A 24,672-nucleotide genomic window follows, 5' to 3' on the forward strand; every position below is an offset into this window, starting at 1 on the left:
TTCCCTGAGATGTTTTCATGTGGGTGTGACGTTGCCTGGTTCATATCCAGTCTTAGTTCATGAATCCTGAATTGTGCAGTGATCTTGACCCACTGCAGTTCACAGCAGTTTCTTGTTGCTGTGATGCCATAGCCCTTAGAGGTTTATGCTGTTGGCTGTCAGTTAAGAGCCCTCCTCTGATTTCTCACCCCTTTGGGGATTTCCTAAATTGGTGGGGATGATTATACTGGCAGCCAGTAAGCTCAATAAGGAGAAGTTGGCAGTTTTGCTCTTCAAATTTAAGACTAACCATTCTCATCATGTTGGTTTTCATTTTGGTGTGAGGTTAATTTAATTTAAAAAGAAAGAAAATGACCATATGCTTAACACTTTTTAGTAATGCTTACATCACTTACTGTTTCAGGCAAGTAAATATAGTACTCATAGCAGGATGAATATGTTGTGGTAGAGAATTATAACCAAAAAGGTATGTGTTTAATGTGTGTACACATATCCTTTGAATATTAAGGGGATGATATATATATGCCCATCCTTAATACTCTACTAATATATTACTGGGCACTTGCAAAAAGACCTCCATGCCTTACCACTAACACTGTAAAGCCTCTCCCTTTTTTTTCAGGCTTGAATGTAGAAGTACGTAAAGGATTTTGACATGCATCATTGTTAATTCTATAGAATTATCCACTAAATAAAACTGAAAAACAATGATTTTAATTCCAATTCCTTAATGGCACAAAAGCAGTTTATGTAATGGTAACTTGTTATATAAAGCATGATAATTTGATGGCTGAATAGAACATTTTTGAGGTTAGCTGATATTTATTGCAGTATCAGTATTGACTTATCGAGGAAAAAAAGAGCAGAACTTTTCCATCATTGGGTTATTATTCTGATCATGTTGTGTATTATTTAATTTACTTGACTTGAGCTTATTGATACTTTTCTAAGTATTGAGTAGTTATGCTATAATTTTAAATTAACTTATATAACTTATAGTCTGAGATTTATTTTCACTTTACGTCAAATTTTTATTTCCAAATTCATCAAGTGAAAATGTTTTTTCTATAAAATGGGGACAGCAAAAATAAAGTACTTTTGGTGCTTTAACATTTGACCTGATTTAAAGGTGACACTGTAACTCAAGTCACATACTAGATTTTGTAAAGATTAGTCTTCTTTTTTTTTTTTAATAAATTTATTTATTTATTTATTTTTGGCTGCATTGGGTCTTCGTTGCTGTGCGCAGGCTCTCTCCAGTTGCGGCGAGCGGGGGCCCCTCTCCTTTGCAGTGCGCAGGCCTCTCACTGCCATGGCCTCTCTTGTTGCAGAGCATGGGCTCTAGGGCACTTGGGCTTCAGTCACTGTGACTCACAGGCTCTAGAGCGCAGGCTCAGTAGTTGTGGCACATGGGCTTAGTTGCTCCGCCGCATGTGGCATCTTCCCGGGCCAGGGCTCGAACCCGTGTCCCCTGCATTGGCAGGCAGACTCTCAACCACTGCGCCACCAGGGAAGCCTAAGATTAGTCTTTTTATAGAGATTAGTCTCTATCCTTTTTTTGAAAGTATGATTTTTGAAAACAGGTTTATCAGTAACTGTTGATTTTTATTTGATCCTGCTGAATTTTTTGTCTGTTTAGGCAGCTAATCCAGGTTGTTTTCTGGAAGATTTTGTGAGGTGGTACTCACCCCGGGATTATATTGAAGAGGAAGTGATTGATGAAAAGGGCAACATGGTTCTGAAAGGAGAACTGAGCGCCCGAATGAAGATTCCAAGCAATATGTGGGTAGAAGCCTGGGAAACAGCTAAGCCAATTCCCGCTAGAAGGCAAAGGAGACTCTTTGATGATACACGGGAAGCAGAAAAGGTAACTGACATTTGGGTATACTGCTAATTGTTGTTTCTAGTATTTTAAAAACTATGGTAGATATGAAAGCTTTGGACATACTTGAGAAGCAAAGCATTGAAATGTAATGAACCTTTTACATATTGAATATTCACATTTAAGGTTTTAGAACTGGTTACAGGTAGTCCAAAGAATAAGACATACATATTTTACATAGAATGTTTACCATTGGACCATCTCACAGCATATGTCAAAAGCCTTAAGAATGATCATGTCTTTTGACCTAGCAGTTCTACTGCCAAAAAAATGTATTAAAGGAATACTGAGAAATACATAAAGATCAGTGTTCAAGAATGATGTTCAAAAAGTTTCGTAGTGAAAAAGTAGATACAACCAACATTTCCAAAAATAAGGCTTTGTTTAATAAATTATGATATAATCATTTAGTAACTACTTTGCAATTATTAAAAATAAAATTTGGAGTTCTGGAGAATATTGGCAGCCACCTGATATCAAGTTGTCCCACATACCCTTCCACCCACCCAACTCCCAAAAAACCCCATGAAATTAAGTAGAGTACAGAAATCCATGCTGTCAGCATTACTACAGTTAGAGATTACCGTGATCTTTGAATTAACTAAGTAAGTAGAGAAATAAGCCAGATTCCAGTGGACTTCCCACTGTTGTAAACCTGTGGGTGTAGAGAGTATGGATAGGGAGTCTTAAGAAGAAATGCTGAGGGATACAGAAGGCTTGAATGCAGCATAGTCACTCCAGAAAGATTGCTCCTAACACTAAGTGCCAAAATACTCAACACAGGTAGGACTTGAGAGTTAACAGCACTGGCTACAGGGAAGTGGCTTGACAGTAAGCAGGACCAGAAGTGGACACTCAGAGAGACTCTGCCTTAGGAAGAACCAGGTAGGTAAGTAGGAATGATATACCCCTTAGAGATAAAGCATTGATGGGAAAGAAGGAAACAAGGGGAAAATTAAGGATTCTGTAGGAATGAAAGAGAAATAAGACATATCAACCTCCCTCATCTCCCGCCATCCATTAAAGAAATTATGCAGAAGAGGGCACTTTCGAACTGTGACATGACCAATAATAGTAAAGAGCAGACCACATCTATATAAAACTACTATAAAAAATGGAAAGCACAAATTGGATCATTTCAGCTAATAAAAACATTTCCCAGAAAACTGACCACAAAGCAGAAGAAAATTGTAACATACCAGTCCAAACTGAATCAAATATTCTCAAACAAGCATGGGGGATATGAAAAATCATGTTTAATTAAAAATACTAAAAACAAAAGCACAAATGAATCCAAACCCCACAAAGAAATGACACTACTGTTGATTTAACTCAGGATAGAAGTAGAAGAAAAAGACAACCATATCAAAACCAAAGACTAAATTACATGGCACCCACAGAAGAATAGGTTCATATTTAAATTTAATAAAAGGCACTGAGGAAAAGCAGCAAAATAGCCAAGAGAAAGAAAATGAGGTAAAGGAGTAAAGGGACTGGGGAGAAAACAGTAAAAATGAAAGACAGGAAAAGTAGGAATAATACTCATTTTATCAGAGTCCTTGAAGCAGAAAAATCAAAGCACTAGAACAGAACTAATACTTAAAACTGCAATTTAAGAAAACTTTCTGGTAATGAAAGAAAACCCAAATTTACACATTGAAAGGGCTCACTGGGTGCAGGGTAAAATTGACTAGGAGTAGTGAACTCCAAATTATATCACTGTAATACTACTAGACCTTAAATATTTAAAAAACAAAAACAAAAAACTCAGACCCTGCAGGCAAAAACATGAAAATAATTTACAAGGGAAAGAGAATGAGAGAGTTGTCAGATTTCTCAACAGCAGAGCAGTGTGGAGCAGAGTTTTCAAGAAATATAAGCAAAAAATACACACTAAAGATTTTACATTCCACCAAGATGTCCAGGCAGTCAAGGCTATAAAAAATGTTTTCTCTGAGTTTTTGCCCATATAACTGTATACATGTGCTCTTCCTGAGGAGTCCACTACAGCTGCCCCTGTCCAGTAGAACTTCCTGCAGTGTTCAGAATGGTTATAGCTATGCTGTCCAAAATGGTAGCCCCTGGCCATATGTGGCTTTAATGAGCACTTGAAATGTGGCTCATATAACACAGGAACTGGATTTCTAAATGGCTGCATTTGGCTAGTGGCTGCCTTACTGAACAGTATAGTATAGGAGGATGAACTTACCCAACCACGAGATGACTAGGGAAACTTTGGCAAAGGGCTTATGGGTGAGAATTTCATTTACTTAATGTTAGAGCTAAGACTAAAACTAGATAGGGACATGGGTAGAAGAAGAATATGTAAAAACTGTATATTAGGGCAAAGTAGAGAGAATGCAGCTAAAAAAGTTGGGATGGAAAAAGAGAGGAGGAGGAAAGTAGAATCAAGTCATTGACTGTTACATAGATATAAGTGGTAAGCAAAGGATACCATTTAAAATTATCAGACCAGTTCATAAAATAGTTAAAGATATAAGGGAATTAAGGGCAGCATAAAAGGTTATTAATGCAAGGATATCTACTAGAATAAAAATATAAACCTTCCTAAGTACAATGGAAAAATTATTCAAAAGCAAAGAACACACACCAAATAGAGTAACACACATAATAAAAATCATATCACATGCAGAGTAATTACAGTATAAGATAGTCATATAAAACCCAACTCTCTGCTGTAAACAAGGTATTCTGTGATTCAGAAAGGCTACAAAGTAAACAATGGACAGAGATTTACCAGGTAAATGAAAACATTAAGAAAGCAGGAATTTTAATCCTGATGCCAAAGAAAATAGAATTAAAGCAGAAAAGCATTAAATGAGATACACAAGGATGCTTTATAGTCTAAAAGTGATATTTCACAGTGAGGATATACACTTGTTAATGTTTATGTACTAGATAACACGGTAACCATTTGTATAAAACAGAAACCATGGGAGATGCAAAAAGAAATAGATCAAAACACACTAATAACAGAGGACTTTTAACACACTCTTAATACAAGACAGGTAAACAAAACTAAGAAAATATCTGAACAAGATAATAAGGTTGATCTTTTAGATGTATCTCAAACACTATACCTTGATAATAGAAACTGTACTTTCTTTTCAAGCACACATGGAACATTCACAAAAACTGATAGTAGGGACTTCCCTGGTGGCGCAGTGGTTAAGAATCCACCTGCCAATGCAGCGGACATGGGTTCAAGCCCTGGTCCGGGAAGATACCACATGCCACAGAGCAACTAAGCCCGTGCACCACAACTACTGAGCCTGAGCTCTAGAGCCCACGAGCCACAACTACTGAGCCCGCGTGCCACAACTACTGAAGCCCGCGCACCTAGAGCCCATGCTCCGCAACAAGAGAAGCCACCTCAGTGAGACGCCTATGCACCATAACAAAGAGTAGCCCCAGCTCACCGCAACTAGAGAAAGCCCGCGCGCAGCAACGAAGACCCAATGCAGCCAAAAAAAAAATTTATATTAAAAAAAAAACCCAAAAAACTGATAGTATATTAGGGCACAAAGAAAACATCAGTGGGTTTCATAGTGGCAATAAGACCAATACTCTGATCTCTGCAATAAAAGTAGTAATTAAAAATTAAAAACCCTAGGCCTTCCAGCACTTAGGTGAAAGGGGAAATACAAAGAGGAACTATAGAATTCCTGAAAAATAATGATGATGAAAATACTGCATATCAGAGCCTATAGGATATATTTAAGAAGACATCAAAGGAAAATCCATAGCCCTAAATACCTACATCAAGAAAAAGCGAAAGAGGTGGCGCAGTGGTTAAGAATCCGCCTGCCAATGCAGGGGACAAGGGTTCAATCTCTGGTCCAGGAAGATCCCACATGCTGCGGAGCATGCCCATGTGCCACACCTACTGAGCCTGCACTCTAGAGCCCACGAGCCACAACTACTGAAGCCCATGCACCTAGAGCCTGTGCTCCGCAGCAAGAGAAGCCACCGCAATGAGAAGCCTGTACACTGCAACTAGAGAAAGCCCACGCACAGCAACGAAGACCCAATGTAGCCAAAAATAAATAAACAAATAATAAATTTATTTAAAAAATTACTAAAAAAAGCAAAAGAATGAAAATTATTGGATTAATAAATTCCTAACTCAAAAACATAGGAAAAGAACAACAGAGTAAAACCAGAAGAAAATTAAGGAAAGGCAGTCATAAAGATAAAAAGCAGATAACAGTGAGGTAGAGAACAGAAAAATCAAATTAATAAATCTGATTAAAAAAAAAAAGTAGATAAGCCGTTAGCTACCTTAATCACAAAAGAAAGGGAAGAGCATGCATATGCAAAATAAGAAATGATGGAAAGGGCAAATAACTATTGATTCAGAGGAAATACTTTTTAAACATACTGAAAATTTGAAAACTGAGATGAAATGGATGAATTCTTAGGAAAATGCAGTGTACTAAAACTGACCCCAGTAAAGACAGAAAGTATATATAAACAGATCAGTTTCCAAAGAAGAAATAGAAACAGTTACCAAGGAATAGCCCTGTAAAAAAGCACCAGGCCTAGATGATTTCACAGGGGAATACAGCTAAATGCTGAGAGACCATGTAGTTCCAATGCTGCACAAATTGTTTCAATGCATAGTAATTGAAGGAAAATTTCCAGTCTTTTTATGAAGTAACTATAACAATGTACCTAAACCTGATGGAGACAGCATATTAAAAAAAAGTTACAGACCAGTAATAAGAAATTGAAAGCAAAAATGCTACCTGAGTGTGATTCCTGCACTTACTATTGCTGGTTATGAGGAAAGAGGTGAACGAATATGACACTTGTGAATAACTGCAAGTCGTTTATGATGATTGAAATGTCCCCTCCTTGCAGGGAGAGGGCAGAGGAAGCAGTGAACTACTAGTTAGGAAAATAACCTGGAGTAACCAGATGACTTACTTTTTTGTTTATTTGTTTAAAGCTAAAACAAGGATTCTGGATTTATTTTATCTCCTGTCTGGAGGAGTCACTGAAGAATTCTTAAGCGTTGAAGTGATGAAATTAGATTTTCAGTATTCAAGACCAATTTATGTAATTATTCAACAAATAATTTATGGTATCTGTCATGTATGAAGTACTGGGGGAGGCACTGGGCATCTAATGGTAAACAATGTAGAAGTTCCTTGACCTCACAAAGCTTAGAATTATAGGGGTGGGGGAGGTGAGGGAATGAGGGGAGAAAAAAAAGACAAAATAATTACAAATAAAAAAAAATGCTAAGTGAACAGACTCTATTACCACTTTAAGAAAATAACACATGTTGATTGAATGCAAGGATGATTATTTGGAACTCTATTTATACAGTATAACTGACTGGATTAACAAGTCTAAGTAGAAAATTGTATCATTATAAAGCAGAGGCATAGGAGCTAAAAAGAAAAAAACTTTGCAGATTATGTGGCAGTATACTGGAAAAAAATCTAAAGAATCATTGTTAAAACTAATTTAAGCGAAAGAATTCAGCAAGGTAGCAGGATATAAAGTTAATATACAACTAGTAGCACTCATGTACACAAATAATAGCCATTCTGAAGATGTAAATGTCATTATCTTTTCACTATAAGAAGAAAAAAAGCCATTAAAATACTTGGGAATAAACTTTAACAAGAAATCTTTGAAATCTGAATAAAGAAAACAAAACGCTCCTGAAAAACACAGTTGAACAAATAGAAAGATACCCCTTGTTCCTGTTTAGGAAGTCTCAATATCATTAAGGTCAGTTCTACCTAAATCAATTTATAAATTTAGTGCAATCCCAATAAAAACACTAAAAGGCTTTATTATGGAGCCAGACAAGGTGGTACTAAAGTTCATATGGAGAAATAAAAATGCAAGTTAGGACTCAGGGGTTTGGAGAGTAGAGGTTAATGGATTTCTTTTTGGGGTGATGGAAATGTTATAAAATTGATTGTGGTTTTTGGTTGTACAACTCTGTAAATATACCTAAAACCATTGAATTGTACACTTTAAGTGGGTGAATTGTTTAAAAAGCACATGCAGGAATAGCTAAGAACAGGTTGAAAAGAAAGAGCTATGGGGGAAGGGAGGGAAAGGGCGGCAACTAACCCAACCAGATTTTAAAGCACAGTACAAAGCCTCACTATTTAGATAATGTGATACTGGCGCATAAATAGACAGCTCAGTGAAACAGAATGGAAAGTCCGTAACTACATGTGGAAATCTAGTATATGATGAAGATGGCATCTCAGTCACTGGGGTATAGATGGCCTTTTTAATAAATGGTCTTGAGGTAACAGAATAACCTTTTGGAAAAAGATAAATTAGATCTCTCTCATATACCATAGACAAGAATGGACTGAAGATGAAGCTGTAGGAGCATTAGAAGAAAACATGGGTGAATTCCTCCATAACCTGAATTTAGAGAAAGGAGTCAAAACCCAGATGCAGTTAAAAATATGATTGATAGAATTTGTTAAAAAAAAAAACTCTTGCATGACAAAAAGAAAAGTAAATTCAAAAGACAAATGATAAACTGAGAGAAATATTTGTAAACTGGGAGAATATGTATTGCAGATAAAGGGCCAAAATACTATAGAAAAATGGTCAGGAGATATGAGTAGAGAACTCACCATGAAAAGGATAATTACCCATAAACCTATCAAAAGATGTTCAACTTCATTCATAATAAGAGAAATGCAAATTAAAACTGTACTGAGATAACCATTTCTCACAATCAGATTGGCAAAAATTCAAAAGCTTGATAAATACTCAGTGAGGCCATGAGGCACCAGGCCCTCTCATACAGTACTGGTAAGAGGCTAGATGGAACAAGCCCCTGTGGAGGGGAATTTGGCAGTATTTAACAAAATTTACATATGCATTTACCCTTTCACCTATAAGCAATCCCATTTCTAGGAATTTACCCTAATACTTTCAACAGAACAAAAATACAGATGCATTAAGTTATTCATTGCTGCATTACTTGCAATTACAAAATACTGGAAACTATCTACATGCCCAAACTTAGGAGCTTTGTGGAATAAACTGGTTCATCTACATAACTGAGTACTATGTAGCGGTTTAAAAGAAAAAAAAAATGAGAAAAACCTTTATTAACTGATAGAAACCAGTTTCTAGGATATGTTTTTAAGAGAGAAGTATAAAAGTGTATAAAAGTAAAGTATAAGAGTATAAAGGAGTATAGTAAAGAAAAGTATAAAAGAGTATAAAAGTATAAAAGAGTATAGCTTCATTTTGTGTTTAAAAAAACGGGGGGGGGCAATTAAGAAAACATATATCTATTTATGTTTACAAAAAGAAACTCAGTAAGGATAAACCAGAAAACACTGAAATTAGTTGCCCAGAATGGTTGGGAGGGGGAGGGAAAGATGGAGTGTAAGGAATATGGGAGGGGGGGTGACACTTAGAAAAGAGTGTGCTTTCTGTATATATTTGACTCTGGAAAAATGTAATGGTCTACATTCAAAACTTAAGAAGAATAGAAAGAGGGGAAATAACCTGAGACTGAAAGCAAGCTGAGGTAAACTAGCTGTATTTCAAACGAATAACATCTACACTGAAAAGGGGGATGGAGTGGGAGGAAAAATCTAATTCGGGTAATTTATGGACAAAAGATATGTTTGACTGTATACCCTCAGGTGTGGTGGGTGGCGGGAGACCACAGGAAACAAATCTTAAACTCGTACTTTCTAGGTTTGTTTTTTATAGTGATATGGGTAAGCAGTTCTGAAACTTGTAGATGGATTATTGTTTGAGCAAATGAGTAATTTGGTATCGTTGGGAGCCAGAATTCTCATTCTGGAAGTGAGATGCAAACATGGAATTAAGGAAGGCAAAGAAGACCCAGTGGCAGTGATTGGAATTGGAGGTATTGGTGTGGATGCATAGGTTTCTAAAATACGGATAGGTATGTGGGTATGTACATATGTATATATATAAGCATACATTTCCTAGCTCGATTCTGTAGGGATCTAGAAGCAGTGACATCCTGGTAGCAGTGAGCACATATATTTTGATTTCTAGGACATTCCTTATGAAAAGGAACCATGCTTTCTTCAGAGAAATGGCTGATTTCAGGATTGGGGCAGGGAAGGTGTAAGATGTATGGAAGATCATGTGTTGCCAGAAAATAAGGAAGTGTTTTTTAAAAAGATGGGGGCATTTCGTAAGTAGCTAGGTTGAAGGGGCTCTTACTGGCCAAATCTGGACAATTTGAGTGCCAGATAAGGACAGTAATGAATTATAAACCATTGGATAGAAATCATAACCCATGGGTCCACATTGATAATATGTAGATAAATAAAGAAATGGGAGAGAAGGGAGGGCATTTCAGCACAAAGATGAATGATAAATATAGAGGATACGTTGGAGTTGGAAACTTCATTTTACAACCATATTTATAGTAACTGGTTCAGGTAAGAATCATCAATGGATATTAAGTCTAGGTGGAAATTTGGGTGAAGAGTGTCATACTTGCATGGTTTTAAAGTGGCTCTTTACAGATTATACTTCTGAATTGCAAGGGAATAAATAATAAGTATGCACTGGAGAAATGGGACAATACCTTGACTGAATGATCAAAATGAATATCACCAATAAGGGGCAGATTGTCTGCATTGAGATGTGATAATCTGAAGGGTCCAACATCACTTATGTACTGTTTGGTCCAAGAGTGCATAATCTGCATCTAATAATGAGGAAACATTAGAGAAACCCCAAATGAGAAACACTCTGTTTTAAAAAGAGCTAAAAAAAAAATTACAACTGTGGGAGAAGATTAAAGGAACATAGGAACCAACTGAAAGATTACCCAATGGCCAACACTGGAACAATTTGAGCAATAATAAAATAGTATTGGATTATAATCAAAATATAAATATCCTTGAGTCTCGAGCGATATAAAGAAATCATGGAATAAATTGGAGAGGAGAGACCAATCTCCCGTGCAGAAGAACTCTAAGTCTACTCTGCCATCAAGGAAGTGGAGCACACCTCTGCACTCCGTAAGTGTGGGCTGTGCACCGTGACTTCCCTCTGTAGCACAGTGTGCAGTGGAGGGGAAACGAGTGGCTGTACAGTGCAGACACCTGACAGACGCCACCGTAGCCAGCTGAGCAAGGGTGACGACAGGGATAGGAAGTCACAGCTTGATATGATATGATGAAAATGGCACTCTGCCTCTTTGGTCTTCCTCCCCAAAACATATAACCGCAGTTTAATTATCAGAAAAATGGCAAGTAAGTCATAATTGAGGGACTTTTTACAAAATACCAGACTAGAATTCCTCAAAGCTGTCTAAGGCCAGTAAAAACAAGAAAGTCTGAGAAACTGTCACATCCAAGGGGAGCCTAGAAACATTACTACTAAATATAATGTGATATCCTGGATGGGATCCTGGAATAGGAAAGGGACATTAGATAAAAACTAGGGAAACTTTGTATACAAATATTGAGAGCCTCATTATTCATAATAGCCCCAAAGTGAAACTAATCCAAATGTCTATTAACTGATGAATAGATAAGCAAAATGTTGTATATCCATACAATGGAATATTACTCAGCCATAAAAATGAATGGAGTTCTGATATATGTTGTAACACGGATGAACCTTGAAAGCATTATGCTAAGTGAAAGAAGCCAGAAACAGAAGGCCACATATTACATGGTTCCATTTACATGGATTATCCAGAATAGGCAAGTCCACGGTGAAGGAAAGTTAGTTTAGTAGTTGCTGGGGGATTGGGGGTAGTGACTGCTTTTGGCCACTGGGTTTCTTTTTGGGGTAATGAAAATGTTCTGGACTTAGATAGTGGTGATTGTTGCATAACCTTGCAAATAGGCTAAAAACCACAGAAATGTACATTTTGAAGCAGTGAATTTTATGGTATGTAAATTATAGCTCAATTTCTTAAAACTAAGGGAACAGGAATAAAGTATGGAATTTAGTTCACCAAAAAAGGGAGAATGACTATACTCAAAACGTCAGTGTTACAAAAGAGAGACTGGGAAACTTCCAGATGCATTGAGATTAAAGAGGTGTGATGACTAAAGCCAATGCATGACCCTTAACTGGCTCCCGTGTGGTGGTGGGAAAAGGTTATAAAAGACATTTTTCAGTCAATTGACAAAGTTGTACTAAGGATACTAGCTTAGATTAAAAGTATTTAATCAGTGTTAATTTAGTTTAATTACGTTCTTAATTTTAGGAAATACAGATATTTGGAGATAAAGGGACATCGTATATGGAACTTGATCTCAGATTATTCAGAAAAAAATGTATGTGTGTATATATTGTATGCACCTACACAGGAGGAGAGATACATGTAATAAAAGAGATGAGGTAAAAGGTTAGCAAATCAATGTAGGCAAAGGGTGTACAAATATTTTGTATTCTTGGAAATTTGTTTTTCTGTAAGTTAAGGAAAACAGCATTTGGAATAGTGTTAACAAGGATGTTCAACAGTGGGAACTCGTTACTCTATGTAAGAATGTAAATCTGTTCAAATACTTGGTAAAATAATTTGGAATATGACTTCAGTATTTGAAAAATAATAATTTGGCATTGTCTATTTTTAGATAGCCTGAAGAAATTCCTCTACATGTGCACCACAAACATATGAAATAATGTGACAGGAACATTATTTTAATAGCAAAAAATGGGGGGGGCATTTTAATACAGCAGTGAAAATGAATAGACTATAGCATGTATCAGTATTAACATCTATGCATCTCAGAAACAATGCTGAATGAAAAACATGTCACTGAGGAGCATAACCAGAAACAATCCATTTATACGAAGAATTAAAACCAGACAAAACTAAGCAACACATTGTTTAGGGCTATGTACATATGTGAGACAGCTATGAAGAAAAACGAAAGAATGATTAGTAGTTTCGTGAGGGAGGGAGTCTTGATCAGGGAGGGCACAAGGGGGACTTGGAAAGTACTGGTGATCTGTTTCTTAAGCTCGTTGGTGTATAAACGAGTGTTTGTGTTTTCTGTATTTATAAAATACTCTGGTATGTGTATTTTTAAAAAGTTTTTTAATTTTAAAAACGTTTCAAAATGCAAAACCCTCCAAGGCAAATAATTTTAAATCATCAATCATTAAATGAGCAAAGCAAGTTACGAAATTGTGTATGAGTTTTTGTTAAGAAATTGCATATGCATCTGTATCTTTGTGTTTATAGAAGTAAGTCTGAGAAGAAAAACACAAAACTGTGTTGTTCCTTAGGAAGTAGGATTTCTAGAGAACTTTTGCATTATACTTCTTTGCATTTACTTATGTACTTTTGAGATCTGTGAGCATTTATCAGCCAGGCTCACATTTTGAGATTATATTTCTTTTGTCTTTACTGCTGTTGAATAAAGAGCTTAAAGGTAGGGTCCAAGTGTTATATATACTTTTCTGTGTGTTTTTTAAATTAGAAAAATAATAAAACAATTTCCATTTTGGAAAAAATAATAAAACCAAAAAATTTAGAGGAAGGTCACTAGCGATGTTTAGAAATCTTAACTGAGGAATGCAGGTTACAAAACAGTATTTTACATACTTAATATTAGTTCACTTAATATATTATGTATATTCAAAATCTTAAAAAATCCTGGAATGAAAATGCTCCACCACTAACAATTATTATTCTAGGTGGTATAATTTGCAGGTGGTTTTAATTTTCTTTGTATTTTCCTAATTTGCATGTATTACATATGGAAGTAGGAAAAAAAATTATGAGAGTATTCACCATTATTAAGGACTGAAGTTCTTAGATGTTTTCAGTAACATTATTCTTACCTTTGGGAGTAGTAGCTACTTACCTGAATGAGCAGCGGTAGGTACTAAGAGAAGAGAGCTCATCTCTGCCCTTGTTACAGATGTCAGTTCAGTGGTACTCTTTTATCGGGTTGGCCAAAAAGTGCCTTCGGTTTATCTTTTTGAGCAAAGAACTGTTCCAGGTGCCTTTTACAGTCTTCCAGGGAATTGAAATTTTTTCCATTAAGAGAATTTTGTAAAGACCGAAATAAATGGAAATCCGAAGGTGCAATGCCTGGTGAATACAACGGATGAATCAGAACTTCCCAGCCAAGCTGTAACTGTTTTTGCCTCGTCATCAAAGAAACATGTGGTCTTGCATTATCCTCATGGAAGATTATGCATTTACTGTTGACTAATTCTGGATGCTTTTCATTGAGTGCTGCTTTCAGTTGGTCTGATTGGGAGCAGTACTTGTTGGAATTAATCATATGGTTTTCTGGAAGGAGCTCATAATAGAGGACTCCCTTCCAGTCCCACCATATACACAACATCACCTTCTTTGCATGAAGACCAGCCTTTATTGTGGCTGGTGGTGGTTCATTTCACTTGCCCCACGATCTCTTCCATTCCACATTGTTGTATTGTTTCATTGCCTATCACAGTCTGTTTTAAAAATGGAACATTTGGGACTTCCCTGGTGGTGCAGTGGTTAAGAATCCGCCTGCCAATGCAGGGGACACGGGTTTGAGCCCTGGTCTGGGAAGATCCCACATGCCACAGAGCAACCAAGCCCTTGCGCCATGACTACTGAGCCTGCGCTTGAGCCCACAAGCCACAACTACTGAGCCCATGTGCCACAACTACTGAAGCCCACACACCTAGAGCCCGTGCACTGCAACAAAGAGTAGCTCCCGCTTGCCGCAACTAGAGAAAGCCCGCGTGCAGCAACGAAGACCCAATGCAGCCATAAATAAATAAAAACAAATAATAAATAAAAAATAAAATAAAGAAAATAAACAAAAAAAACCCGGAATGTTTTCATTACGTTTAAGTAGAGAATTGCATGCAGAAATATGGTCAAGGTTTTGTTTGCTTAACTTACGTGGAACCCAAGCATCACGTAACCAAGCTGGTGCAAATTTTCAATGCTCGATTTGGATGTTTTGAGTATGTCATCTATCTCCCGCGTGGTATAACGTTGATTGTTCTCAATGTCTCAGTTTGATCCCTATCAACTTCAACTGGTCTTCCCGACCGTGGAGCATCATCCAGCAAGAAATCTCCAGCACGAAACTTCTCAAACCACTTTTGACGTGTTTGATCAGTCACAGCACCTTCTCCATACACTGCACAAATCGTTTTTTTGCATTTCAGTTGCGTTTTTACCTTTCTTGAAATAATAAAGCATAATATGCCGAAAATGTTGCTTTTTTTCTTCCATCTTCAATATTAAAATGGCTACACAAAAATTCACCAATTTTGCTAAGTCTTTTTTTAAATGCATACTGATATGACAGCTGTCACATACAGTCTAACAAAATTGTTTCGAATGAAGTTAAAGGCAACTAAGTGCTGCTAGAGCCATCTCACGGAAAAAAGTGAACAAACCTTTTGGCCAACCCAATAAATGGCTGCTTTATTCTTTGACAACTGCATTGATCACTTATCTAACTTTGTGTCTCCTTCAGGTGCTGCACTATCTGGCAGTACAGAAACCTGCAGACCTTGCTAGGCACCTGTTACCTTGTGTAATTCATGCAGCCATACTCAAGGTAAAGGAAGAAGGTAAATGTCTTATTTGATTAGTCATTAGTTCATTTCCAAAATAAAAGTAGATTTTGCCTAACTTATCTAATGATGGCTTTGATCTTTTTAAAAATAGAAAGTCTGGAAAACATTTCTTCAGTTAAGAAGATTATAAAGCAAATAATATCTCATTCCAGTAAAGTTTTGCACTTCCCCAATCCAGAAGACAAGAAATTGGAAGTAAGTCTGATCTTTCCAAGTGTTCTCCCCAGTTGGCAATAATTATTTTAAAGATACATTTTTATAAGGCTTTGCTTTTTTTTTTTTTTTTTTTTTTTTTTTTTTTGCTGTCTTCCAATGTATGTCTCTCCCCTTTTGCACTGTTAGGAAATCATCCATCAAATTACGAATGTAGAAGCTATAATTGCTAGAGCCCGCTCACTGAAAGCCAAGTTTGGAACTGAGAAATGTGAACAAGAGGAGGAAAAGGAAGATCTTGAAAGGTAATTGCTATCTGATTAACTTATTTTTATCTGCAATAGGAAAAGCCACCACTCTCTTCAGAAAATTTTTGTAAAATACTGAGATTCTTTTCTAGTGTTCCTCTATTTTTTGTAACAAGCATTGGCTAGAGACAGAGAAATATTTGTTTATCATAGGATTTGACCTCTCCTGTATCTCTGAGTATTTGCCACGTGTTTCCATTCCTCCCACTTTTAGAACGAAGGCTTCCAGGTCTCTCTTTCTAGGAGTGTCGTTGTTTGCTCTTGGCGTAGTTGCCTGTGGAGGAACTGGCTGTTCACTCTTTGTTACTTGCAGGGCCCCAGAGCTTTGCTTTCCACTCTCACTGTCCCTTAACTACGGGCAGAGGTGTTCTGAAACTATTTCTGCTGAATATTCCTAGTTTTTACACAAGATTTACTAAAGAGTTACTAAATCTTCTAAACAAGATTTGTGATAGCAAATGTGCATGTCCTCTGTGCTTTGTGAATATGTTTTGAAAGAGTGACCAGATGGCCTCTCCATGATGAGGCAAATGATTGGGTCAGTCTTTTCCTCCTTCCAAGATTTGGACCATTTCGAAGGGAGCCTGTCAGTGTGGGTCCCTGTCCTTTTTTGCCTGTGGTACTTGAAAGGACGATGTTGTTTCAACAGGTGATAAAGTGTTCCCAAATTAGCTACTTGAGCAGCTTGAATTTGTTATAACTAAAATTTTCATCAGTCTTTCCATGAGAAATGGCATTATTGATGCTAAATAATTAATATTATATGACAAGGCATTTGCTATAGCTTTTAACAAGTTCTTGTTTGAATATCGTATCTTTTGTTGAAATTTTCGCCCAGCCTTCTTTGCCCTTGAAAATTCCTTCCTCTTAAATGAGAAGAATATGCTCTAATCACAGGAATTGTTTCTAGAGTAGCAGTATGAGTTAGTGAGCAGGTGGTGCAGAGTTGGTGGCTCTGTGCCTTCGACTCTCTTAGCCCCACCGTACGCGCCTGTGATACACTTGGAAGTAGAGTGCTTCCAGCACGTAATGGCACAGTTTACAACTGAGACTTTGCCCAGCAAAACATATATTTTAAGCGCATGCACACATACACACACTCACACTCACACTCATACACCTTAAAAGAACAAAGATGAGAAATAAGGACCATTGCTTTGCTGTATAAATTAAACGTGGTTTTTGTTGTTAAAAACATGAAGAAAAATCTTTTATTTAGTGTAGCATCTTCTATAGTCTGAAAGAAATAGACTGAATATTTTTTCTTACACTTTGACAGAGATGGGCTTTTAAAAAAATTTACAAAAACAGTTGAAAGTCAGTAAGATTGTCATTTGAGTCGATTTTAATTCCAAATGTCGATCTGTCCTGTTAAAAAATTTCCACTCCAGCCTTGGTGTAGGGTTCGCCAGTATCATTTTGACGGTTTGTCCCCGAAATGAATCAGGGAGGATTGACCCAGTGTGAACTGAGCAGCTCGTTATCTATCCTTTCATTACCTCTCTCTTCCAGGTTTGTGAGTTGCCTTTTGGAGCAACCTGAGGTGTTAGTTGTCGGTGCAGGAAGAGGACACGCTGGCAGGATCATTCACAAGCTGTTTGTGAATGCTCAGAGGGTATGTGAGATTCTTTATTGACTGTGTCATGATCTCTCCAGGCCTCTGCTCAGTAAGGTACTGTTTTGATTCCCACACATGGCCGATTCTACAGCTGCTAATAACAGCATTGGATTCCAACACTGAAGAAATAATGACTCTCAACAGTAACTTTTTAGTCTTTGAAATCCATCTGCTTTCTTACATGTTTAAATAAAATGATAAGTTTATTTTAGTACCTAAATTTCAGAAGTTAAAATGGCCTGAAATTCCTTGTTAACGAACCTGATAGGGACTTGTTTAGCAATGGCCAGTGCTGTGCTGTGGAAAAAATGTTTACTACTTTCCAATTAGAGTTTAGTTTTACCAGTTTTAAACTCCATGTACTGCAATGGATTCACAACTTAGCTTGGAGTTAGTAAATCTAACTATTCTTATAATGGTGAAGAGATCTAACTTCAGAGGGTTCCTAAGAAGGAAGAGCAAGATTCAGATTTTTAGGACTATGGAAAACAGTCTTCAGCACAGAAAGAAAGCTCAGTTTCAGAGCTTTCCTTTGTTATTACCTCTACTGATAAAAGTTTTAAAAATCGTATAGTACCTCTGACATTCTAAAACTGTTAAGATTTGGATTTTTATGAGGATGGTATTAGTTATACTCTGGGTTGATTCTCTCTGTACTGATCTTGTTTACTGGTTAAGAGGCGCTGGTATTCCGTAGGTGATTCTCACATCAGGACTCATTAATATTAAAGATTCTGATAAAAGTATTTTGAAGTGTACTAAATACAGGGGGCCCCTTATGTAGCACTGTGATGACACTAGAATGGCCCAGTTTTGAAGGTATAATTCTCACAGTCAAATGAGAAAAAGAATTTTCATGGGTTTACACATGGAATAAAAACTTCATAATCTCCTTTGAGTCGGTCTGGAGTGCATCGAATATATGAATTTGAATTTGAATATATTGAATTTGAATATATTCAAAATCATAGCCAAATATACTGATAGGAATTTTAGCAAGAACTAAAACCTGAGATTATTTATGGGTGGCCCCCTAAATTTAAGGATTTCAAGTTAAAAACCAAGTATTTCCTTATAAATTAAAGTTCTAGAAAACAATAGATGCTTACTTTTGTTTTTCTCTCTGGCATGAAACCAGAACCAAGTCTGTTTTCACATCCTATGATATATTTGCCTGTTTACTAGCCAGCGCTTATAAGCACATTTCCTTGTTAACACCAATATGAATTTTCCTCATACTGCAAAAATTCTTTCCTCATTTTTTAAAACCTGTGTGTTAAGAGGATTTAAAATCTGAAGTATTTATAAAATATTTTTAATGCTGAGAGTAGAACACTATCATTGTTCTAAATACGTAAGCAAAATTATTTTCCCCAATATGGAAATAACCTTTTCCCCTGAGACTGTAAGAAAAGTCTTACTGTAAAAATTTGGATAATACAGATAATTATAATGAAAAATTAATGACACTGAAAAATGAATCACATTAATCTCACTACCCACTGGTGATCACTGTCAACATTTAACATCTAGTGTATACAAATATATGTAAATTTTACAAAATAGGATTATATTACATAGTTTACTTTGTTCTTATTTTCCACTTAATGTAATTATCTTTCTAGATTAGTAAATATAAGGGTGTATCATCTTTTCACTGGGCTCATTGTATAGCTAATCGTCTTTAATGGATACTGAAATTGTACATTCATCCCACATTATATAATTTTAAAATATTTTAAACTTTCAAACCTTGAAGTGAATGTTTTTAGGGAATTGGCAGACTGTAATCCATATAACAAGCACCTGGTTGGTACATTTTTAAACTCACCTCTTAAATATCTGGCTAATTAATAGAAACCATTCAAATTTATTCATGTAATTTTTCATAATTAACTGATACTTTATATCAATTCTACTATTAAATCAAGATTTTAACTTTTTTAAAGTTATAAAATTTCACTGAAAATATTTTATAGCCTACAGTAATTTTACATATTTAGAACTTTTCCTTAAAATCATACATTTTAATAAACTTCCATCATGATTGTATGTGTCAGTGGTATATCCATATTTAAATGGAATTCAGCAAACAGACCACTGATTGGATTTTGCCTTAGTCTTTCTAAATTGAATAAGTCAGACATCTAGTCTTAAATTCATTGGGTTATCTGTTTTTCAAGACATGAGTACTTTTTTTAGTATCTTAATCTTCGGTAAAAGAGCTAGATTTTTGCTGAATCATTTCCCCATTAAGTGACACTCTGTACGTTGCCTCTTGAACCATCAGATGCATGAGTAGTGAGATTTGTCTGCTCAGTTGGACGGCTAGGTGTGTCGTATGTGGTGTATTTTTGTCTTGATATTCTTTTGATAGGATCATGTTCCTTAATGTAGTGCATGCTGTCTCTGAAATAATCTTGAAATCTCTTGTCTAGCTCTTTTTAAACCATCTTGCTTGTTTCCCTTTCATCACTGTTTTCTTTTCTCACCCTTTCTCAAGCTGACTGAATCTTCTGATGAGGTAACAAAATAGCCTTTGTCCCTCATAGTTCCTTGTTCCTTCCCATCCCTCTAACTTCATAAGGTCATTAAGACTAACCAACCACCTCTTTAACAGTCTGGGTTTGGCATACCTTTCTTGCTGGTGTTTAGCATAACATGATTTCATATTTCCATTGCCAAAACAATTATTTTTTTCCAAATTGATGGTATTGTGAAAGAAACATAGTGATCAGAGTTAAAATGAAAGCTCTAGTTGAATATGTATTTTATGCAATTTTAATGAAAAAATAGATGCCTTTAATATTGAGAACTTCTCTTTTGTGGCCACTGCTACATTTCAAGGACCTCTGTCACTTCCGCATTACATTAGTCACCCACCCAGCAAACAAAACCAGTGTCCTCAGTTTTAATTTGACAAATGAACCTTAAAAAGAATTGAAAGAATCGATAAAAAATCATCTTTCCAGACTCTGGAGAGCAGTTCCTTACTGGACTGAGGACATCAGACTTGGACTTGGGTCATTGCTAGAAGAAGTGTATAGAAACCAGAGCAGCTCCATTGTCCCTCTTCATCAGATGCCTGAATATGGCCCTCACTTTCCAAAGCAGATTGCCTGGCAGTCATTATCTTCTGTCTGTGTCACCAGTTTATTTGTAATCTCTGGCTGCTCATGCAGTGTTTCAAGCTTCTTGCATTTTCTGTGTTGTGATTTTTGAGCAATCATAACATAACTGACTGCATTACTGAGTAATGTAGAACATTTTTATGTATTTATCATGCTTATTCATCTGTCCTTCAAAATGATCTGAGTTTAGCGTTCGGCCTGCTCTTGAACTAGCATGTGATTCTCTTCAAGGCTGCAGCCATGGCTCCGCCGGAGGAGGATCTGAAGAGGATGGTCCCCCCAGAAGAGAGGAGGCAGAACCTGGCGGCAGACTTCCCTCCCACTGCGGGCCGGGAGCTCATTTTGCGCACGACCGTGCCCCGCCCCGCTCCCTACTCCCGGGCTCTGCCTCAGCGCATGTACAGTGTCCTCACCAAAGAGGATTTCAGACTTGCAGGTGCCTTTTCGTCAGATACCTCCTTTTTCTAACCCTTCTAGAGTTCCCTCATTTGTGGCTTCACAGACAGTGCTCACCTCTTCTGTGGGAAGGAGGTTGTGCTAGTCAGAACCTGAGAGGCCATGAAGAGGACCTGTCCAGTTTGGTGATCAAGAATCAATCATACCAGCATCTGAGAGACTCTCCACTGGGCTCTCTGGGGTCTTGTGGGGGCAGAGGAATGGGCTTCAGCTATTGAAAGATTTCTTCCCCAAAGAGACGGCCCTTGTTGTTTGGGGGATGGGGGGAGACCAAAACAACAGCAGGAGTTCTGTGTACTCCCTCCAGCAGGATTGTGTTCATTTCTTCTTTTCCGTGACTATCCCTTAGGCTATTGCCCTGCATTCATAGTCTCTGTAAACACTTATTATATTTATTAGTATCAAGTATGCAAAGTAGAGTACCAGTTAACTCAGATTTCTGGATATTTTGGTGGTAGCTTCTACTCCCAGAATCTATTTTTAAAATACTAAATAACATTCTGTTCATTCAATCACCTGGTGGCCATCTTTACTGTACTAATTGACTTTTGATGAGCATTTTGAATATTCTAGGAGAAAGCCTGGAATTTCACATAGTCTGTCTTTCCATGTAACTGTGACTTAAGTGTATTCCTTCCGATTAAAAAACTATATATTAAATGTCCCTGCAAATTAGTTTTATATCTCTTGTAAGGTTTGTTTCTCTGACTTGTTTTGTCTTTGGTTGCTCTGGAAGATATCACCCAGCAGATCGTTGTTCTCTCTCTTGCTGTACAACATGCATTCCTTTTTTTGTGGTTGCTTGCAGTATTTAATGAAGCAGAGAGGAGCACACGCTAAAAATATAGCCTCTGAACATAGAGATTATCGTGCAGTTAGTATAATTTGGCATATGTGCTAATGTAATGAATAGAAGATTACTTCAGTGAACTGTTTTGCTTTTGTATTATAGTTAAAATGAAAATAATCGATGGGGAATGTGTAGCACCCAGCATAAGGATAAAAACAACATATTTCTAGTTATGTGACGATCAAGATTTATCAAGTCTGTGTTGCTATATGGCCTCTGTTCGGTAATCTTAAATCTATCTTTAGGCCTAAAATTCCCATTTTAATCCAAAGTGAAAAATGATTATACTGAAGCATAGACCTTGCCTATGTAACTTTAAAGAATTAATAGAGCTCTGTAAACCCTGTTATATTATTTTCATTAAAAAAATGTAAATGTGTGTGTACATATATGTATATATGCATATATATATATATACATATATATATATATATATATATATGTATGTATGTATGAAGTGTAGGAGGCTCTTGCTGATTACCTCCTGGCCTTCACGGCGCTCTTCTCTGAGATGCTGGGTTTGACCGCTGCTGGCAAACCACGCAGTGTGGCCCGAGGACTGAGCGCAGAACCAAGGAGAAACGTACCTTTCAAGGACAGCGTTTGTCTGCTTTCTAATGAGGAAGTTAATAACAAAAAAACATTTTTCAAAGAGAGGTTGGACTTTAAAAAGGCGTTGTGAATCTAATAAAAGGGAAGGTGTTGCTTTCTCTGGCTAATTTTCTCTTCTTTTCTCCCCTCCAGTGGGCATTTTGTTCTTATTTCAGTTAGTTGTATGCTGTCTCAGATTTTCCTAAATATTTGCAGCCTTTTGAGTCTTGCAGGGATCTCAAGAACACTTTGTGCCTTTTTTAATGACATTATCCCATTTTACTTTTATTATAGTTGGCGTGTTTGTTGATTTTAAGATATTTTTAAGTACCTACTTCTTATCAGGTACTGTACTAGGCAATGAAGGTGAAACAGAAACTGAACAGACTCCCTCCTTTCAGTGACCTTCCCATCAGGTAGGGAAGACTGAGGTGACATGGTTATAAAATGGAGAGTGCAGTCAGCTCGACGGTATGAACTGGAGGTCCAGTGTTTATTTAGTAATTCATTCATTCATTCGTTGGTAGTGGAGACTAATACATGCACTAATAGTGAATATAGGACTTCCCTGGTGGCGCAGTGGTTAAGAAGCCGCCTGCCAACGCAGGGGACACGGGTTCGAGCCCTGGTCCGGGAAGATCCCACATGCCGCGGAGCAACTAAGCCTGTGCACCACATCTACTGAGCCCTCATGCCACAACTACTGAGCCCGCGTGCCTAGAGCCTGTGCTCTGCAGCAAAGAGAAGCCACCGCAATGAGAAGCCCGTGCACCACAACAAAGTAGCCCCCGCTCGCTGCAGCTAGAGAAAGCCCGCGGGCAGCAATGAAGACCCAACGCAGCCAAAAATAAACAAATTTATGTTTTTAAAAATAGTGAATATGAGGGGTTATGGGAGAGGTTTTTCAGTCAGGCTTTAGGGATCAGGGAAATCTTTCTAGAGGAGATGATTTCTAGATTGAGAGCAGGAGGTAAGTAGGAGCTGAGGTGGGAAGTATGGAAAATTGCTTGCGAAGAAGAACTACAGTTATTTCCCCATCCCTGTACACTTGCCCTAATTTATTGTGATTGTGCCACTGCTCCCATGAAGTGGAGTTTATTTTTCCAGCCCTTCAATCTGGACTTAGCTGTGTCTTTCTTAGGTCAATGGGGGTGTTAGCAAGCGTGACACAGGCAGAGACTTGAAAAGTATTTGCACGTTGAGGCTTGCCTTCTCTTCCTCCTGGGAACCGTGAGACATGCAAAGAAGCCTGCAGAAGGAAGAGAGAGTTGGGGTGGTTTGTTATGCTGCAAAAACGAACTGATACAGGAGGGCGTAGGAAGATTGTTATGGCTAGAGAACATAGAACGTGCAAAAAACTCAGGAGCAAAGGAAAATGTATCTTTGGAGAATAGCCAGCATTTCAGTTTGGCTAGGTGAGGTACCCAGACTAGAAAGAGTCAAGATGTGGCGATGGTGAGGTCACTGAGGTGAGATGAGGAAGTTGTGGGTAAACCACGGCAAGAAGTTTGGGCTGTGTCTTCGGGGCACTGGTGAGTTTGAAGCAAGGGAGTGACGTGGTGGGTTTTAGACCACACTAAATGGATTGGAGAGGCTAAGAAAGTATTTACACGTCCTAGATCTGGTACTAAATTGGAAAGTAGCAATTATATCGTCAGTGGTTTTTTTCCCCCTCCTTTGTGCTTTGTAACATGTTGCAGAGAGCCTGACAGGTGCTTGTGGAACCAACAGGAAGTGTCCTCACATGGGCCCTCCCACTTTATGTGGCCCTATACCACCATAGTAATCCAGATTTTTCTTCAGGATGGGATTTTTAAAACTCTCTAAGCATTTATTTTTATATTCCATTCATTAGTTCAGCAGACGTTTATTGAATGCCAGCTATATGCCAGGTACTGTCCTAGGCGATGGGGATACAGCAGTGAACAGGACAGATAAAAGGCCCTCATGGCATTTACATCAAGGGATAAGTATGATCAAATTACCTGAGTAGGGGGAGAGTGGTGGTTTATGGAAAGGTGATAAAGGAAGACCTATGAGGCAGTGACATTGAGCAGAGACCTGAATGAAGTGAGGGAGCTGGCCTTGTGGGCGCCTGGGAGATGACC

The 24,672-nt window shown here is 37.4% G+C and overlaps 1 protein-coding gene across 2 annotated transcripts in view; it reads left to right on the plus strand.

Moving 5' to 3' along the window:
• The window catches only part of RAB3GAP1 (RAB3 GTPase activating protein catalytic subunit 1), a 110,632-nt gene extending 88,834 nt beyond the window's left edge, over positions 1-21,798 (plus strand). Inside the window, exons 19-25 of one of the 2 annotated variants that reach the window (XM_057551843.1) lie at positions 1,640-1,867; positions 15,355-15,451; positions 15,549-15,652; positions 15,800-15,915; positions 17,431-17,533; positions 20,040-20,060; positions 20,899-21,798. In XM_057551843.1, coding sequence (XP_057407826.1) covers positions 1,640-1,867; positions 15,355-15,451; positions 15,549-15,652; positions 15,800-15,915; positions 17,431-17,533; positions 20,040-20,060; positions 20,899-21,135 — 906 coding nt within the window. In that variant the 3' untranslated portion in view covers positions 21,136-21,798. The remainder of the gene's footprint in view (positions 1-1,639; positions 1,868-15,354; positions 15,452-15,548; positions 15,653-15,799; positions 15,916-17,430; positions 17,534-20,039; positions 20,061-20,898) is intronic. The other variant, XM_057551844.1, reaches the window with a different exon arrangement.
• The last annotated feature ends 2,874 nt before the right edge of the window (positions 21,799-24,672 follow it).

This window comes from Balaenoptera acutorostrata, chromosome 8 (assembly GCF_949987535.1).
Source record: "Balaenoptera acutorostrata chromosome 8, mBalAcu1.1, whole genome shotgun sequence".
Classification (NCBI taxonomy): Eukaryota; Metazoa; Chordata; class Mammalia; order Artiodactyla; family Balaenopteridae; genus Balaenoptera; species Balaenoptera acutorostrata.